The 20,562-nt window shown below is 43.6% G+C and overlaps 1 protein-coding gene across 8 annotated transcripts in view; it reads right to left on the bottom strand.

The window, feature by feature from the left end:
- KIAA1671 overlaps positions 1-20,562 on the bottom strand; it is a 146,455-nt gene that overhangs the window by 99,136 nt on the left and 26,757 nt on the right. For 6 of the 8 annotated variants that reach the window (XR_014001766.1, XR_014001767.1, XR_014001768.1 and 3 more), the window contains exons 2-6: positions 13,332-13,431; positions 11,087-12,805; positions 9,716-9,809; positions 5,569-8,631; positions 4,969-5,094 (exon numbers count right to left, since the gene is read on the bottom strand). Coding sequence is in view for 5 of the 8 variants with exons in the window: in XM_081168478.1 (XP_081024604.1) it covers positions 4,969-5,094; positions 5,569-8,631; positions 9,716-9,809; positions 11,087-12,768 (4,965 nt within the window). In the remaining 3 variants the exon portion in view is untranslated. Of the gene's footprint in view, positions 1-550; positions 617-4,968; positions 5,095-5,568; positions 8,632-9,715; positions 9,810-11,086; positions 12,806-13,331; positions 13,485-20,562 lie in introns of those variants that run through there. The other 2 variants (XM_081168476.1, XM_081168480.1) reach the window with 2 other exon arrangements.

Raw genomic sequence — 20,562 nt, forward strand, 5'->3', positions numbered from 1 at the left:
CATTGAGGCCTTTCTATGCTAATAGTAATATCTTGAACCTGGCAGCCACTGCCGGTCTCTGAGCACAGCTGTGATATGCGGACAAGGTTTCATGGCTGCCAGCAATTGTGCTGCACTAATGGCAGCTTCCCAATCAAGCACAAGGGAAGCCCCACACAGAGCCCATTGCAGTGATCCATTCTTGATGTCATTAATGCATGGACTATGGTGGCCAAACCGCTACCCTCCCAGTGTTTTTGACAGCTGCCATCAGCTCCAGTCAGCATGACTGCTTTGTTTGGTGCTTGTCTCACCGAAAGGAGCTAGGATCCCAGTCCCATATACAAACCACAGATCTATGCTGTCATCTTTTATTATCCTACCATGATTAAATTATTTTCAGGTGTCTCTTTTCAAATGACCTTCCCCTCCTGCTCCTAACCAAGAGACACCAATTGCCCTCCCTCCCTCCTGACAGACAGGTCTCAAAGCCATGGACAGATATACTTAACGGGAAAGCAAGTACACCCCAATACTGAGAATATGAGCAAGAGGCAGATGTTCTACTCACCCACAGAGACCGTAAGGACTTCAGCAAGTTTGGGCAGTAATAATACTCCATTCTCACCAGAAGATGGAAAGAAAGTGTGCTCCCCCACCTCCGTTTGTTTTGCTCTTTAGTAGAAAGTCATAAGCATATCAGCCCAATTAAAGGCACCATGAATAATTCAGAGAGCTGCTCAATAGGAGGAAAGGATCTGTGCACCGTCTGTCCCTTGAACAGGTGGGGGTGCTGGTGCTAAAGCCACTTCCAAGCCTATTTACATTAACCAACAAGTGCTAGTAGATGACCAGCAAGAGTGCAGCTGCAATTTCAATTTCCAATTATACTTCTGAGCAAAACTTCTTTTTCTGAAAAAGGCCTGTTGAGCGGATACAGGCTGCGGTATATGGCAAAAGGAGCAGCCCTTGCTTTGTGGCTGACTGACCTCATTTCCCCTGAGCTGCAGGCCACAAAAGGGGGTGGGGGAGAGGAACAGGCTTAGCATAAAAACACTTTTCAAATTAAAGAAGGGGATAAAACTATTCTAGAGCATGGAATAGTCCTGCGCTCCTCTGATGACCAGCAGCACTTGCAAACTAAGAACCAGCAGTAAACCCTACAAATTATTCATCAGCTGCTCTGTGTTCCTCTGCATGCAGCTTCCTAAGCAAAGGCTGCGAGAAGGAGGAGGAGAACAGCTTTGCCACCTCTCAAGATCTCAGGTGTATGAGAAGAGGAAGAGGCGAAAGAGAGGTCAAGATGCTGCTGCCCACACTTCTTTGAGTCACAGACTGCAACCTGCTTAACACTGGGAGCCTTGCCCCATTCAATGGGGCTTACTTCTGAGTAGACTTGCGCAGGACTGCAAGAGTAGCCAGGGCCAGATGAAGACCTTGAGAGGCCCTAAGCACTGGAAAGATTCTGCCCCCAAATATGTAACTCAAAATAAAAGCAATACTAAACCATAAAATAAACACATGAGATGATCTGATTTCCTCTTATTATTTCAATCTACATTAGTAAGACACAACCCTGGTTCATGTAGGTGCAGATGAGTAATAAAAAGAGAACGCGAAAGGGGGGAAAGATTGTGCAATGCAGTGTAAGGAAGTTTTACAAAGTTCTCATTTTTCCCATGATAATGATGACTTCAACACTTTTTCTTAAATATCAAATGCTAAGTTCTTCTTTAAAAAAAAAATCACATTTTTTGGGGGTGCCCCTGCTTTGCTGGTGCCCTAAGCAAATGCTCATCTGCCTGCTATGTAATCCAGGACTGCCGGCAGCCTCCCCTGCTTACCTAAATATAAGTGCTGTAAGTCAGCACCCAGAACCTTGGGCACAAGGTAAGCAGCAGTTCTTACAACAACAGCTGAGCAGGAGCCGCCCCCCGCCCAGGAGGACTTCATCTGACAGCAGTGGATGTGGGGAGGGCTGTGTGGAAGCAAGAGTTTGCAGGTAAGACTTGGGGGGGGGGGTCACTGCAAAAGGCAGAATTGCCTATCCTGTTTTTCAGGTGCAACCAGCTGACACAGATTAGCCCTTTCCAGGGCTGGGATTAGCGTGAGGAAATCTGGACTCCCACAAAGATTAAGGCCTGTTATGATTAAAGTCATCTACTTCCATCAGCCAATCCCAGTGTGCAGTGCTGGGTTCATAGGGAAAAGACAATTGTGCACTTGGTGTACTGAAGCAAGAATAGGAGAGCTCACACCATCTGAGGGCACAGGTTGGAGCACACAAATGAAAACCAAGAGACTTTTAAGTGAAATGAGGGGGGGACACACACAATGCCCCGTGCATTGTCTGTGCCCCGCTGGATTTTGTCGGCTGCAGACAACATGGCCAATGGTCAGAGATTAGGGAAGCTGGAGACCAACATTGGGCAATGGGGAGGACAGTTTCCAGTATTCACCTCTCTCCCACAGAACATATAAAAATCATCATAATCTCATGATTTCCCTTTTCAGCAACAGTGCAACATTATGATGAAAGCAAAACCCCAAATCCACCCCCTTGTCATTACCCCTTAATGTAAGGAGATGGAATTTCATATTGTTATTAAGAATATTTTTTAACGATTGAAATTGGGTGACGTTTCAAGGGTTTGGCTCAAACTGTTGTTTAAAAAGGTGGGTTCTTTTAACACACACACACACACACACACACACACACACACACACACACACACTTGAGCGATAAGGTTTTAAAGGGAACAAAAATGGGTACCTTGCCCAGAAGGAATGGATAAAATGTTGAAACGCCAATGTGGTGGCCCCATTTAGGACTGACATACACCAAGCACAATGCAAACATACCTTGGCTTCCCATTAGTAAGAATCTCACTACCAGACGAGAGATTAATTCACTCAGAAGACAGTGAGCCAGATTTTATATTGTGTCCTAGCTTTTCAAACTGGGATTCCACCAAGGCACATCAGAGCTCTGCCACAAGAAGGCTGATAGTCACAGACAAGTTATCAGACAACCACTGTTCCTGGTCTTCCCCTGTTAACATGAAGCTCCAAGGGATGCTGGGTATATTTCAGGGCAACCTCGCAGGACAACAATAATGCCCAATCAAGTTTACAGGCATCCCCCCTCCCCGAGACTGGATCCTAGAAAGCACTCCCCAATCTCTTGACAATGCACGGACATCACAACATGGACACGACAAGAGCCCCCCACCTGCCAAAGTTAGCACAACTTCCCCAGTCTTAGTACTCCATTGCTAGCAGCTGCTGAAAAAAGCATACAATTTTCTAAACAAAGCAATCCTTTCAGTCACCACATGGTGGAGTTGAACACCCAGGTGATCAGTAAATCTTTGATTTAAAGCACACTTTTGAGTTTCCTATTTGCAGGCACAACTCTGAAAAGCTTCCTCCTCAAGGATAAGCACTTAACTGGCAGTTTACTACTGTCACCAGCGTCCATAACCCATCAGACACGGTTCCTGTCCTTTCCTCAATGCTGATCAACAGAAGCACCAAATCACACCAACTTCCCCCTCTGCTGCTTATGCACTGGGACCTCAGAATTCAAAATTCAAAACCAGAACCCTTAATTCTGAAAGGGAGAGGCTGGAAGGAATATGAAGCAACACTTGCGCCTCACACAGTGAGATATCATTCCCAGCCACAACATTTAATATGCTTTAGCCCCTTTTCTGGGACAGGCGCCTGTTTCAAATGAGTTCTGCACCATGGTCAATTTCATAAGGTAATGGAGAAGGAATGGCATTGATTGCAGGCATTCTGGCAATTATTTTCAAATACTTGCCTCTTAATTTCACCTCATACATCCAATTATAGGTAGTTACAACAACTCACAAAAGCTTTATTTATTTACTATTAAATTTATTTACTGCCCTTCATCCAAAGATCCTAGGGCAGTTCACAACAGAAAAACACAAAATGAAAATATAAAATATATAACAAAGACAAAAACAAACCAATAATCTCACTTCCACAAACACATTTCAAAAGCTACAGAATGTTCATCAGCCCAAGGCCTGGTTGAAGAGAAATGTTTTTGCCTGGTGCCTAAAGGTAGCCAATGAATGAGGCAGGCGAGTCTCCCATGGGCATTCCAAGATGACAGCAGGCTCACTAAGTCTTGCCTTTGAGCAAAAGACTAACTGCATGGCTGTTTCTTAGGTTCAGTATTCCAACTCTCAAGAGGGTTTCTAGATAGTGAAAATTCAAAGTAGCCAGCAGAAAACTTCCGATTGCCTTTTTGTTTTTTGAAATCTGGCTTTACTTTTTAGATATTTTCAAACTAAAACCTATTCTGTGCTTATAATTTATTTTTATTTTTTGAAAAGAAAGGTTCAAAATGAATTGCATATTTCACAATGTTTGGGGTGGGGTGCGGATATTCATTACATCTATGAATAGAAGGGAAAAGTACCAAGCAAATTTGTCTACCAGATGGCTCAAGACTAAAGTATGCTTTTATCAGCAGAGCAAAGAACACCTTGTTTCACTTGCTCATGTCTCCCTCGCTATCCACTTTGTTGAGCTTGATCGCCTATTCCAAACTTATGCCATATTCTCCTCCATCCCAACCAATCACGCTGAGTCAACAATAGGGCTGGGCAATATCTGATTTTCAACATCGTGATATATCACCAGATCACTAAGTAGCCCCTTTTAGAGGCAATCCAGCGATCTAGGGGAGACTCATTGCGCCCTCAGCAGCCCCACAGAGAAAGGACTGGCGCAATGTGATTTAGGCAAGTCACTGGCCCACTCTAGACCAGGAAACCTTGGTTGAGCAAGGCTACGGAAAAGAGCAAGGCAGGGGGGAAAGCACATCTGCACACATAGCAAAGTGTGTAAACCATTCTGTGGGCAGTGAAGCTCTGAGACCTTCAGTGCACCACATTTACGCAACTAGATTTGCAGGCCTGGGGAAAAAAATCAAAGAAGAAGAGAACCTACCGCTGCCCAGTGGTCAGTCCTTTTGTCTTTGTAAAAACTGTGGCTCCTCTTCTGTAGAGGAAGGTAGGGAGAATTTCTTGCTCCTGAGCCATCACGGTCCTGCTTGGTCCATTCTTTGTCAACATCCTTTTAGAGAAAGAAATTTAAAAGAGAACTAAACTCACCAAAATCAAGACCTTGCTTTAATGCCATGAGTCCTTGCAAAGTTTTTATATCTGCCACTGCAGAGAAGTGGCAGAAGGTGTGGGTTTGTCTGCCCATCTGCACAGCTAATACAGCTTGCCAGTGGTGCACCCAAGGGTCAGCTGTATGTGCTGTGCAGATGGGGCAGATAAACCTTGTGGGGCATCATAGATGACATGAGAACAAAAAGACCTAGAATGGTCATTCCCCTCACCCTTTGCTCATTCCTTTCAGTAGCCTTCCCCATCTTAATGCCTTCCAGATGTTGCTGGGCTGCAATTCCCATCACCATGGACCACAGGCCACCCCGGCTGGGGATGATGGGAGTTGCAGTCTAGCAGCATCTGAATGGTTCCAGTTGCAGAAGGCTGCCCTGCAGAATACAAGCTATACTCAGTGACTGGTTCTGTAATGTACCTTTGTCCTTTCAAGGAGGAAAGAGTCCCGTTGAGATGTCCTTTGTTGGCTCAGCTGGCTGTCCATAGATTCTGGTGGGAAGCTTTGACATACTCTGTTTTGGTCTTGTCTTCCTCTTGTTTCTGGCCCAGATGGTAAACTGCCCCTTGCTCTGGACTGGCGACTCTTTTCAGAGTACGAACGCTTTAAGTCTGGTAGGTCACAGGCCAAACCAGATGTGGCGCGACTCCATTTGGCTCTGCTCTTGACTGCAGAACCGTCATCCTCCAAAGAACTTCCACCTGCACCAGCTTGCTTCTTACCAGCCCCACTCACGTCAACACTGGTGCTCCAGTTGCCCTCTGAATGCACAGCTGACAGTTGCTTCAGGCTCACATCCTTCCCCAAGGCACTGTCACTGAGTACCTGTGGGGGATGAAGGACAAAGCTTTTCTCCAGTTCCACATCCGTACTGACAAGACTGGAGACCTGTGAATTGTAGTAAGCATATTTTGCACTTTGGTGCCTTAACACGAGGTCCTCTCCTTGATCATCATCAACAATGAATGTTTTTTTCCTAGTGCTGACTGGATCTGCTGCAGGTGAATACTTTGGTTTTTCTGCAACTGCCCTTGCCTGGAAAGGAGGGCTGAAATTCACATCTATGGCCTTGGAGGGATTCAGCTGCTGGCCACAGTTCCTCAACAGCTCTCTCTCTCTTATGCAGAATTCTGTGGCGTGAATATCCTGCCTAGTGCTTCCTGGAGAATTCCTTTTATGTGCCAATCTCTCCCAAGGAAATGAGCTGCTATCTTCAGGAAGACCACCCTCTTTCTTGCCCAGAGCCACAGAGTCCTTCTTAGAATCTCCTTCATATTGGGCCATCAGTGCATCAATGTCAAGAACTTTCGACCTGTAATAATCAGAGGCCTTACCTTTCGCCATACTGTGGCTGTGGTTGCTACACTTCTTTTGCCCTAAATGCTCACTTTCCCAATGAAGAGGTCTGAAATAGAAGAGAGACTCTGGCCCTGCTAGATGCAGGGGATCTACTTCTATAACCCTCGCTTTAGCATCCTCTAGTCGCTTCTCCGGAGCCATCGAGTTCCCATCTCTGGTCTCAGTTAGTGTATGTTTAAATGTTCCTTTCTTTGGAAGATCTGAGGCACTACCTTCTCCCCCTTCAATCCAGTTCTTTTTAAGATGCCTGTCCAGAGAGACATGTGCATCTGTGAATCTTTTACTATATTGGTAATTTGGGGGATAGGATCTTCTGGAAGTACTAGTATTGGGAGTAACTGAAGCATCTTTGGCTAGTGGAGAAATGCGTTTGCTTCTGAGAGGATCAAGTAGTTTTCCAGAGATATTTGCATTTTCATCAGGGATCTGGTAAGTAATAGCAAAATATGTTGCCTTCGGCTCTGAAGGAGAGAGCTGATTATTAAGATCATTGTCTGGACTGCTGGGAGTGACTAAACTCCCATCCTGTGGCTCTGCTCCACACCTGGGTTTTGGGTTTCTCTTTGCAATCAATTTGTCATGAAGTTGCAAGGAGTCCCGTCTGCTCAGGGCTTTGCCACTCTCCTGAGCCAGCAGCCCAACTTCTTCAAACTGGGCAGCATCATGAGGCAAGGTCTTCCTTCGCCATCTTTCTGAAGCTTTTGGACCAGAAACATGACGGCCACTTCTCCTGACCATCTCTTCTCCACTGAGCTGTTGATGTTGGTGTACTTCAGCTTTGTGCTCCAAAACATTCCGTTCTTCTTGGGCACTGTATGCCATTGAGCATGTCATTAATCCAAATGCTTTAGATTCTTCTTTCTGCTCGTAAGATATTGTAGGGTCTGCCTCTGGGTGGGGACACTTGCTGCTGTGCTTTTGCCATTGGTAATGGGTCATCCCACACAGAGAAGTCTGGCTCTCCTGCTTACTGATAATGGGTGAAGAAATGTTCTGACCACCATTTGCTCTGGCTTCACAGCCATCTGTCCTGTCTGGACCTGCTTCAAAACTCTCTGGGAAGCATTTCAGCATTTTGGAACTCTCCATCTTACCAGCAAGAACAGCATCACTTTTTCTTTTTTCTGTCCCTGAAGATAGCTTAGAGACTGTGTCATCTGTTTTCCCCAAATCCTTCTCTCTATTAGTGACGTATGAAGCTATCACAGTTGCATGCTGCTGTCCAGTCAGATTTTTATCCAACTCAGCTCCTTGCTTGTGGGAAACATGTTGGCTTTGGGAGGCACTAACTTCTTTCAGAGCAGTTACCTTTGTTGAAATTTCCTCTGCGTCTCTTGCTTTGAAAAGGAAAGAGTCATCTTCCCAGCCATCACCCTTAATGTCGGAGCTACAGGTCCAAGAGGCATCCACAGCACTCCCATCCATTTTTCTCCTCTCTTTCAAAAATCTTCTGCTGCGTAGGGTTACAGCCTTATCCTCAGGCACAACTGCAACTGCCTCGCTTTGCACCCTTTTGCCAACTGTCTGGAGAATTTCATATCTTGGCTCTATCCTTTGGTACATTAATGAGTCCTCCACATGCTTTGCAGTGGGTTTTTCATACTTGTCTTTTGCAGTGTATATCTCTGATGCCTGAGGAACTTTGTTTTCATTTGAAATGTTTGCATTTCTTTGTTTTCCAGCATCTGCTGATATATGAGACTGCCTGGAGGACACTTTCTTTCGGTTCATTTTAGCCTCCCGAGCTTTTTCTAGCCATGACTCCTTGCCAAATCCTAGCTGCCCCTCAACAAGCTCATTCATTGCCTGCAATGTAGACTCAGCTTCAAAGTGATCAGCAGCTATGTGGTGCCTCTGCACATTGTGCTCAAACATGGTTGCTCTGACAGTTTTAATGCACACATTTTCTATAGAAGGCTTGGAATGTGTTTTCATGTCATGATCTGTGACCAAAGCAGGACTTTCACCCTGCAGAGTGACATTTTGACTCTCTATGGCCAAACTACTATCTCTCTCAAGGTGCCCATCTCTGTGTGGGATTTTTAAAGGCTGCTGTAGCTTCCAGGGAGTTCCAGCCGAATGGGCTTCTCTAGAATCTGTTGCATGCAGCAAATGTGCCTCATCCTGAAACAATATAACATTAGAAAAAGATATTTTAGAGCATTTCTAAATGACATCTTACACATATGCCACTCCTGTAGCACTAAAAATAAATAAATCATAAGAACAACCTTGTAACATCCCAGAATTTTATACCAACTCACAAGTTTTGGGCTTTTCTTAAGAAGTTTGTAACATTTCAATAACAGGAACAGGAACAGGATCTTTCCTGCAAATGGTTTTTGGACTGTAAAACTATAGCCAAAATCGCACGCAGTAAAATTGGACTATTTTCCCCAAATATAACCACTATTCTCCTCTGATTTGGATGGTGCATGGTTTCATCCTGAAGGATTGAAGCCTGAGCCAATTTCTGCTGAGCCCTGCAGGACCAATGGGCAGTATCCAACTAAGTTCTGCTTAGAGTAGACCCACTGAAATTAATGTACTGAAGCTAGTGCTTTAATAAAATTAAAGAGGTGCTTTAATAAAATATTCAACAACTCTATTAAACTGTTATTTTTCTCCATAGTGAGACCGAGCTAGACTGAGCTAGGAGAGTACATCACCAGCCTATCTGGGACCTCATGAAAATTTACTAAAGCATGGCAAACTTTAATTGACTGAGATTTAAAAGCAAACTGAACATCTTTTTTAAAGATATAAAAATATGCCTTGGCACAAACTGAGAAACAACAAGTCTAACAGTGAAACTTCTGTCCATATCCAAGTATCATTATGACAAATGGAATGAAATGTTTAGAGAGAGTTAATTGATGGCATAATGATTAAAACAAACTAGCACTATTCACAGGAGAAAGAAGAGAGGCAGGGAAGTCTTTCATAAAAGGCTACTAAGCTTACTGAGGCATTTTGCTATCTTATGCTTAGAAACAACCATACACATGAGCCAAACACCCCTAAATTAAGGATTTTTCTTCACTGCCTAGTTCAGCAAAGGAATTAGCAAGCTAAGCACCTTAGGATTAGGTCATTCTTAAAATGCACAAGGTCCACTTCTTGATCAGGCATATGCACAAGCAGAGCCTGACACAATGTCAAAACAGGCTTACAATTAGAAGAACCAAACCCTACAAGGCTCTCTCACCTCCTGAATATCTGGTGTTTGACTAACAGGCTTCATGTTTGATTCAGACTGTCGCTCAGGCTTCGTGTCACCAGAAGTCACAGGGTTGGAAAACCTGTTTGCAAAGATTCCACTGAGTTAAAAAGGAATGATCTAACCTGAGTAACAAAATTACTAGCCATTTGCTCCAATACAGGTACATCAGTACATTACAGGTAAACAGCATATTAATTTAGCAAACTTCCAAAAATTCCAAAGCAGCTTTTCATAAAGGTCACTGGAAAAATTAAATTTAATAGCAATGCATCCACTCCAGAAAACCCTGACCTGTCTTACTGGCCATGATGTGTAAATGGATCTGATTCTGTCTGCCCTTTGCCCCAGACCTAATGAGGGCCAGCTCTGGATCTAAACAGAGCAGGCACAAGACAATGAGCCACTGGAGCCTGGCCCAGCAACCACCTCCTCCCTCCCTCCTCGGCACGCTGACCCCCCCCGCCCACTCCCCCGCCCACCATGACAAGCAGTCAGACGGGGGGGGGCACCTTTGTCCTTCCCCTGAGCCACTCCTGACAAAGTGACAACAGGTTGCCTCAGCTTCAGTCTGAGGAAGCAATTGATGGTGCCATGTGCAGGGCTGCCTGAAAGAGTGCTTGTGCCAAAGCCACTTTTCTGCACTTCCAAATGCAATGAAATTAACCTGTGTTTTAAAGCAGAGGTAGTCCAGGCACTCTCTGGTCAAGCTCATCCACAATACCTCACTCTGAGCAAACCTGGGAGAACCCATGCCACTGCTGTGAGAGGGCCGGCAAGCAGAAGGGGGGAGCAGCAGGTGGGCAAGAGGGAGAGTTAGCCGTGTCAACGCCCGTGAACTGCAGGGAGCAACTGGCCCCATTGGCAGATGGAGATGGTGTACAATCTGCTAGCCCTCCCATTAAAACAGCTGAACACACTGAAAATATTGCCCATTCAGCTAACAAAAAAATAAATCTATTAGATTCATACACATACATTTGTTAGTTTGATCGAACTATCAATGCTTGGTCCTACCTTACATTATGAATTTTGCGTTATTAAAAAAAATCATTATTTTAAAAATCAAGGGTAATCCTGCTTCTTTAAGGCTGTGCTGAAACCTGCAGGGAATCACAGCCCCCAACCAGAACACACCATTTTAAAGAAACAGTGTGCTGTCAAAGGGCATCACTGACACTCCTTTCCACACTAGCAACTGCCCCTATCAATTTGCAATGCAAAATGTCAATGCTTGTGCAGACAAATAAGAATTCAAGAGCAACTGAGGCAGTAGGAGAATGAGAATAGTGGGAATGTTCTAAAAATAAAATTTTATCTGAATTTATGGAGTTTACATCTAATTCTTCCAAAACTTACAGTTTGGTCAAGTCTGCAGAAAGAGGCCGCGAGCGGAATGACTGGCGCAGGTTTCCTGGCTTGGTCTCTGTATTTTCAGCAGTCAGTTCTCTGATCCTCTGCTGGATGTTCATAAGTTTGTTTTCTTTCCCAGGACTTTCTGGGAAGGATTCAGCATTCACGGGAGGTGCACAGCTTTCAAATGCATCTGGTAAATTCACATTTTTTTTTATAGTGCCTTCCCTCAAGCTTTTGTTTTTGGTGTCTGAAACATTTGCAGAGATTTCACTAAAGGCACAAATTCCCTTGTGGTTTGGTGCCATTCTCTCTTTGCCAGACAGCCCTTTGCTACGGGGTGGCTTTGTGTTTTTTCCTGAAGTTGCTGCAATATCTGTTTCTCTCCCATTTTCTTCCTCTTGGCTGTTAAGTCTCATCTCCCATAGGTATTTTCTGTCCTTTGCAGAGACTTGATTCAAGTCTTTTGGAGTGTTCCGGCCTAGGGACCCAACTTCATTTGAAGAGGGCTTCTGGATTTGAGCAGTAGTTTTACTTTTAATACCCAGGCAGTCATCAACCTGAGTGGCACTTTTCAAATGTGACTTGGAAGAATCCACTTTGTTTAACCCTTCTGTTTCACTCTTGGTCCTCAGTTCAAATGGTCTGCTGCTGCCCTCATTGGCAAGGAGGTTCCTCTCCTTGCTTTCAGATGGGCAAGATTTCCTTTGAATTGAAAAGTCTCGGATTTCAAATTTTGCTGTAAGATCCATGGATAGTGGGCGAGGCTTCCTAACCCAGGACTTTTCAGGATTAGGATTTTCATCAGAAACATCAGTTCCACACTGCTTTTGATCCTTTAAGGACTCCAGAAAAATGGCAGACACTGGTCTCTGTTTGGGCCTTGGCTGCTCCTCGCTAGCCAAACTAGCGCTGCTCTGCTGCTTTCCAACATTTCTAGGCCTTTCCTCAGTAGCACCTGAAAAGGACTCTTTCCTTTCGAGAGATCTGTGAGGGTTGCAGAAGACAGGCTTGGACTCTGAGGAAACAGAAAATTGCTGGTGAATGGCAGCACCTTCAGGTCTTCTGTAGGACATTTCTGATTCTGAGGGAAGCTGCCTCTCCTGCGCCCGTAAAGTGCTGTATGGTTTCTCAGAAGATAACTTCATCCTTGTTTCCTCAGTACTTCTGGTTTCAAATAGGATTACTGTGTTAGCCTGGGGACTGGAATAAAAGGGCATATTTGCAACAAACTCACTTGTGCTTTTGTTCTCGATTTTTTGCTCTACCAAGGGAGGAATGCTTCCACTAAGCAGTCCCTTAGCATCTTCCACATTGTCTTCAACGTTTTTGGCAAATGCAAAGGGTCTGTGGGCGACATTGCCAGGTTTGGCTGTGGGGACAGGAGCTTTCACCGCTGCAAAAGTGTCCCAAGACTTCTCCCTTGAGAATGGCTTCGGAGTTAATCGTGGCCTTGAAGTAGCTGGAGGCATTGTTGCTGGTCTCATAGGGTTCCCAAATGTGCTCCTTCCTTCTGAAATTTGTGGGGACACAGAACTTGGATGTTCATTGGACTTGTTGCTTGTATCAGAAAGACTGCTGGCAAAGGTGTGTTGAAGTGTTGCCTCATTCACAAGCTCGCTTCGATTGGTCAGGGATGTCAGGACAGAGCTGACTTCAACTTTCGTTGCCATCGCTCTCATTGCCATCCAGGGGAATTACAAAGAACCCGTGAGGAAGAACATGCTATAAAAAAGCAATAAAATTAGGTGTTACTGCCCCTCAGTTCAACAAATGGGAGGTGAACAAGCAGACATGGATATGGACGGAAATGGACGGGTGGTGACAGGATTCTAACAATGTTTTTAATATCAAGAGTTTCTTATTTGGAGTCATCTTTGCCAATAAATATTTTTGTGGGTACCTTTTGCCCACATAAATGATTTCCATGTAAAAATTGCAAGTTTCTCAGATTCAGACAATCATTCTCATTTGCAAAGGCACACTTGTAGTTGAACATATTGTCCCAGCCCAGCCCTCTTTGTTGTCTATTTCCACTTGATTCCCAATGCACTTTCCATCACAAAAACAGTTGCAAATATCCGAAAGGAAGGAAGGAAGGAAGGAAGGAAGGAAGGAAGGAAGGAAGGAGCGGCATTTGAATTCCAATGGTGCGTCAGAAGCGAACGTGTGCTTCCAATGAATTTGTTGTAGTAACATCAAACCCACAAGACACTTTCCAGTACCCCCCTTTCACACAAACCACACTGACCTTAGTCTCCCTGGCCACTGGAAAAAGAGGCAAGCTGGATCTGGAGACATTCTGCAGAGTCCTCTCCATGCATCACATGAGAAAAGTGTTGCTGCTCCTCCTGTGAATAACAACAGGTCTTTTTAAGAAGACAACATTCAGAGGCAAAGGAAGATCCTGAGAACATGCAAACGCACATGCTTTACTCAAACTGCTGTGTAACCTCTCCACTTGAGCTGTGTCGCTCATAGGACATCTTCTTAGGATACTGACTGACTGCACAACTTTGTAAGGAAAACAGCAGCTGGAACTGAGGAATCAGCAACAAGACCAAGAAGCAAGGAAGGGTGAGGAAGTGACAGAAATCTAGAAATCTAGACTGATGCAGCACAGCATACTTAATTTCAACAGGCTCTAATAAGGATGATGAAACCAGATGGCAGGAACGTCTCTCGCTTATGTGAAAGTAATTGTCTAGCTCTTTCTTAATGGTGTTGTTGAAACCATAACAGTTAAACAGGATTTTGTTGACTTAAAATTTTTGTATTTTTGAATTCTGTATTTTTGTGACAACCTTTGCTGGGAGCCTTTCTTGCTGAAGGAGATATAGAAATAAATGTTAACAATTACTGTACATTTTAAAGTGTCATCCATTTGCCACAGGCGCCTGCCCTCTTGTACTCTGTGAAACACAATGTGCACATTTATGTTACTAAATATACTGTATATACTCGAGTATAAGCCGACCTGAATATAAGCCGAGGCACCTAATTTTACCACAAAAAACTGGGAAAACTTATTGAATATAAGCCGGCTCACCACACCACAAACCTCCTGGTAGGCCGGAGTGCGTGTGTGCATGTGCGCATGCTCACACGGCAGAGGGGGCTTCTCTCCCCCCCCCAGCCCCTCCTGTCCCCCTGCCTACTTAGGGTGCTGCCGAGAGACAGCGGCAGCGGCAGCGGAGGAACCAGAAGCCCGAAAGCCTCTGCCGCTGGAAATGCACTCAGGTGGGACCCTCACTTGAGTATAAGCCAAGGGGGGCTTTTACAGCATATAAAATGTGCTGGAAAAGTCGGCTTATACTCGAGTATATACGGTATATTATTTTCTTTCATTACTAAACAATAATGTCACCCATATGATCTCTCTGGCACTTCTAGGAAGGGCTGGGAAAGAACCCTGCCTGAAGCCCTGGAAAGACGGTACTAAATATAACGGCAAGTCCAAGGTCTGGATTTGTAGCAGGCGATGTTCCAATAGAAAAAGTCACTCTCCATCACCATGGGAAGTGGGGTGGGAGTGTGGTGTACCAGAACGAGAGCCGCTTGCCTAGCTGCTCTATCTCCTGTGCTTCCATGTGCTTCCATGAGCTCCTGGCAGCATTGGATGGCACTGGTTCCTTTACGGAGCAGCTGGACAGCTGGACAAGTGGAGGCAGAGGTGGGAAGAGTCCCCAGCATCTCCTGCTAAATACTCAGTCAGCAGCCAGGGATCACACAGCCTATGGTCACACACCCAGCAGAGGAAGAAGGGAGCCACCAAATTTTGCCTTCCCGTTGCAGCAGTGACCTGTTTGTACTTTGCAAAAGACACTGATGGAGAGACTCTGCTGCAACAAATCATGTGAGGCAAGTAACTGTGTGTAGCTGTTGCTTCTACAAACCTTGATGATCAACAACAGTACTTAAGGATCTGAGGGTGTTTGGGATACTCTTGAAGAACATTTTCTGTGAGAAGAGGCTTCCTATTATTCAAGTCATACTATTATGAAAGAAACTGTCGGAAGTTTGTTATGTCTAGTAAACTGCTAAGAAACTCATGAGCAATATTATCAGATTTTTCTATAAAAAACATTTAATCTTACCTATTATAAGAAAAAGTAAAAAGCGATGTTTTTGTATGTATTGGAAGTAGAGATGGGAAGGCCTGGGGGGGGGGATGGAAAAATTCCATTTTCTTCCAAAGCCGTTTTTTTCCAATTTCCCTGGTTTTTCCCCATGACTTCCCATCTCTAGTTGGAAGCTGCCCAGAGTGGCTGGACCAACCCAGCCAGGTGGGCAGAGTAAAAATAAAAGAAGACGACGACGACTATCTCTTTTCTTGAAAGAGAAAAATGAAATCGCTCAGTGGGGATAAAAGGAAAAATACCTAGGAATTATTGGCTGGTGAACGTCACTTTAAAATTGTCGAGCTGAAAACCAAGTGGCAGGCGGCCCCAATGCTTCCAATGTTCTTAGTAAAGTATACTGCTAACGAGAAACTGCCCTGAAAATCGATGGACTCCTATCGCAAAAGAAAACTGAAAGCTGTTAAGCTCATCCAAGTTTCTCCATTTCTCTTATCAAGTCCATTTTTTTTAATTGTACTTTAAGACTATTTTAACAGGATAAGCTGAAATAACTTTAACACAGTTAAGGGGTCATTGAATGTTAATATGCAGTTATGAATTAATTGCATGCGGGAATCTTCCTTCCATACTTTTTGAATAGATTTCCCAAAAGATATAGTAGATGAAGTTTAAGTTTTGTGCATTATATTCAAACTATGATAACTAGAATTTCTGTTTACTATCTCATCTGTAAACCAGTTTACACAATTTACATTAAATAACAAGGTGAGGTTTGGGACCTGAAGGCTCTTTTTTGTCATAAAATATTTTTTGCTTTTAATCTTGCTTTCTTTATTGTTCCATATAAATTTCAGAATAAGTTGTTGCCACTGATGAATTTACTTGATCCCAATTGGAAAATATTGAAATAAAAATTATTCTAGACTTTTCTGAAGTTGCTCTGCATGTATGACTGCACAGAGATCATGAAAGGGGAGGACACCTTTGCAGACCCACAACATTCTTTGCTTTTAAAAAAAATGCTCGCAGTTTTATCTTCTGCATGTGCCTCTGTATACAACCCTGCACTTAGATCTTTGATCCTTAATCACCCAGGGCACAAGTGGGAGCATCCTACACACAAGAACAGGAAGAATGGAATCAGGCTAGAGAAGGTCTGGCACGCCCTAGGAACTTTGCCCTTTGCCGTCGGCGAAGCAGACAGCCCAGGGAACTGGCAAGAAACCACACAGAATACCTCACCAAAGATCACTGGGCAGGAGTGTTCCCAGGCAACCCCCGACTACTGTTGATTCACTGCCCTGATAATCTTTAGTCTCACAACCTTGATCTTCAGATTTACAGGCTTATAAAAAGGGTGCTGCAATGCGCAGTGCAAATTTATTCAAAAGGCCGTCTGTTTTGCTCTACAAAATACTTACATGGTGAACACTTGCTCAGTGAAATCAACAACTTGAAAACATGATCAGCACCCCTGCTCACATGCATCACAATCAAGCAATCAGAAGTGTCCATCAGTATGCAGGATGGATGGTCCATCTTAATTAGGAACTTACCTGGCACTGACCACACTCCACAGAGTGCATTATTTGACTAGTTAATGGTTTTTCAAAAAATAAGGGCAGCCATTGCAGCAGAAGACATGCATTCATACGTCTCTCTCAGTACACAACTTAGGGAGCCAAATCCCACTAGTAGTGACACAGCAACACAAGTGGATTTTAAATTTATTATTGTAAACCAGCAGCCTTATGCCTGGTGTTGCTTAGGAATGCTAACAAACAAACAAACAAACAAACAAACAAACAACAGTGCAGTTTTGAAATCAATGGTTAAACTCAGTGCAGTTTTTAAGGGTTCAGTCCGCAATCTTGATTAAAAAGGGAGAAAAACGTGGTTTGATCTCAGGAACCATCATGCAAATTTTGGCTACACTATCTTAAGAGGAGTTCAAATGCATAGTGAGTTAGTGAACAAACAACTTTCTGAAATATATTGCATGTGGTTCTATGGAAATAAACCAGGGAGGAGGGGTGTTATTTCCACATAGTAAAAAAAAAAAGTATTTCCTCATAGTAAAGAAAAATCCCAGGCACTTGACCAGTTTACTACTTAGAACTTGGATACTGAAGCAAAAGCATTTGAAATACTGATTGAGGTCCCTACCCATGGCTCATGAATTTGTTGCATCTGAAGGCAGCCCTGTTTACGGAAGTTTTTTATATTTGATGTGTTATCATGTTTTTAATAATTCTGTTGGAAGCCACCCAGAGTGGCTGGGAAAACCCAGCCAAATGGGTGGGGTGGTTGTTGTTGTTATTATTATTATTAGCTGGGGAATCAGGACTGGAGTAAATCCAATGGATGTGGAAGGGCAAACCCACCCACCCTTCACCAGACAAAAAACAAGATTACTGCCTCATAATTAGCACCTTTGGTCTGTTAATAGCCATTTTGACAAGCACTTGTCAACTGGACATTGTTAACCGTGAAGCCAGACATCTCTGTGCCACCTCTAAAAGTTACATCTGGAAACTTTGGCCACTTGGAAGAAAGGATTGTTCAACTAACTGTAAAATGAAAAACACCTGAGAAAACAAAAGCCAAATCACACCTAAGCACTAGCTAGCACGAATCTAGGACTGAGGTTAAAAGATTCCTCAGGTAAAACATTATAAAGTCATGAAGTGCCAAGTGCAGCTCCCCCTGCCCGTAACAGGAAATCCTACCTCTTAAACATATTTAAGCAGGCAACCCAGGAGTTGTGACCACTGAGAAGCCACTGTGATTAAGCAATATGGGGTGCAAGAGGCAGACTATTCGTTAGCTGGAAGGATATGTTCAAAGGTATGTGCAGACTACCTCTAAGCAATTCCACTCCCAGAGTAATGACCTGAGAGAGGTCTCTGCTCCAGTACTAGAAATATATCCTTCATTGCAGCTGCATGGCTGAGACACAGCTAGCTGTCTTTTTAAAAGACCTCTCTCTAACATAGGATTTGTTCCCTTCCTTAAAAACTTAGTGAGTGTCTGAAAAGTAAAGGAAAGTAATTACTCCTTGGCTGCCAACATGGTCATCACTCTGGGAAAACACAGCCAGCACTCCAGTAGAGTGAGGAAGGGAAAGTTTTCTTTCTGGATGCAGAAGATGAGTCTGCCAGGGCAAAGGAGCTCAAGAAAGCAGAAAAGTAAAAGAAAAGATCTGAAGGAAGCAGGTTGTGATGACAAAAGGAAAGGGGGCCTTTGCCTATGTACTTTATTCTGTGTAGGTTGCCATGTTACAAGAGGATGAACATCAACTCATTAATACTGCTTGTTCATCCTTCCACGGTAAAGCAGCTTCCAGTATTTTCTATTGCAATGCGTGACACTTTTCTTTCTTCTTGGGTAAGGCAGGAAAGGAAGGGAAAAGATTCCACATATTTGTTGCAAGCCTGTCTAAGAAGCCTCACCCATCTGGATAGGAGAAGGAGACATCAAGAGGCCACAAAAATGGCTGTGATGCAACATGGCATGTAGGCTTCATATCTTATGTCCATAATTCAAACTCAGCTCCAAGACCACTCATGGCTCATTAGGGAATGACCCACTGAAACAGCAATAGCAGAAATGTTTTAAAAAGAGAGACTGGTTTATTTAACAGTCCTGTATACCTCTGTTTGTTCTTTTTGGTCGGGTCTTTTGTTCCTGCTCCCATTTAAGTCCATATCTCAGTCATTCTCAGCAAGCGGCGGGGGGGGGGGAATCAACATATTCTGGCTGCACCCTCCCTCCCAAAAGCATACCAGAGCACAAGAGACACAACTCCCAGGATCCCTAGCTAACAGGACCAGTGGTCAGTGATGATGGGAACTGTAGTCCCAAAACATCTGGAGGGCTGAGTTTGCCTATGCCTGCTGTAGATAGCCTTACATAAAAGTCTTCCCTCTACGCAGTTTTAGAAATCATTTTGGGGTGGCTTGTCTTAAACATTCTTTTCATCATTTTGAAATATTTTACAAACCCTTTTTAATTCTTCAGGAAAATTGCCTTTGGCAGGGGCAATGGAAGGGGGGGTGTCCCTCCACCCAAAGGTCCCCCCCCCATGTTTTCTGAGGCCTTCACATCTCAGATGCTGTGTATGCACAAGGAGTGCCAATGAGTGACTGGGCCCAGCCCCTTCGATCCCAGGCAGCCTTCCCACCATCAAGCTTGCCTCTGAGTTGCCTGCATGTTATCAATCTTCCTATCTAGGATGAAGCCACTTCATATATCTACTGAAGTAGAGCTTTTCCGCAGAGTCTTTAGCACCATTTCCTACCTGGGAAGGAAAATCAACATCCCACAATGTACTTCATTTCAACTTCAGAGCTTCTTGCTAGATTCCCCCCCCCCCCAAGTGTGCTGCCAGTAGCCACATTATTTGCCAAGTCTTCCCTTCTGAACATGGATCAACTTTGCCCACACACTTCCCTTTTCGCAAAAAACTGTGTTCCTTCCATCTGCCTTTTTCCTTTTTTTTTATAATCATATTTATTAAAATTTCCAATAATAACAGAATAAGAAAAATAGAAAAGATAGAGAAAAGAAAGAAAAAGAAAGAAAAATTTAAATCCTTACTTTCATAACCTTCTTTCTAGGACTCCCTCCTTCCCCTCCCGACTGTATTCGCCTTTCCTTAAGTTGGTTCCACAAGCTCTCATTCCCAGTTTAAAACCAATATGTTTAACCCATTAACCAATTTAAATTTATACAATCTTGCCATCACTCCTCATCTTTAACAGAAAAAGTAAAAAGATTTTCCCCCCAAGATCTGCCCCAATTTCCTTCCACGAGTTCCCCTTTTTTTTTTAAACATGTTAAATCAAAATACAAAAGTTATATAAAGAAATAGAAGATAAAAGATATAAGAAGATTCAAAAAGTTGGTTACATAGCCTTTGGATTCCAATATTCCCCCTCCCTTCCCCGGTTTGAATTCCCCATGTCCATCAGTCTGTATGTTGTTAGCCTGGAGGTCTCAAGTCCATAGCCAAATTTTTCCCATTCCACCTTGCCGGTTTTCTTTTAATTTGTTTGTTTTAATGATGTTTAACTTCAAAAATCCAGTCTAATAGAGGCCTTTAGTTTCCTTGGTCTTTGTTGCTCCTCCCATTGTTCTTTCAGTGTCGTAGTTGGTCCTTTGTTCTTTTTATTCCTTACTTTCTCAGGTTTCTTGTCTTGTTCAGCTGCTAAAACGTTCTTATTCCGAGATCTGGTATCTCTACAGAGGTTTGTTATTCAGGAACAAAAACTTACGTCCAGTCCCTTCCTTTCTTCAATAGAAAATTCTATTGTCTCCTTTTAATGTAAACACCTCTGTAGACAAAATACTGTTTCAGTTTTGCAGCTTTCCCAGAGGATAAGACCTGTACACATCCCA

This window comes from Podarcis bocagei (assembly GCF_964188305.1).
Source record: "Podarcis bocagei genome assembly, chromosome: 13".
NCBI classification, from domain to species: domain Eukaryota; kingdom Metazoa; phylum Chordata; class Lepidosauria; order Squamata; family Lacertidae; genus Podarcis; species Podarcis bocagei.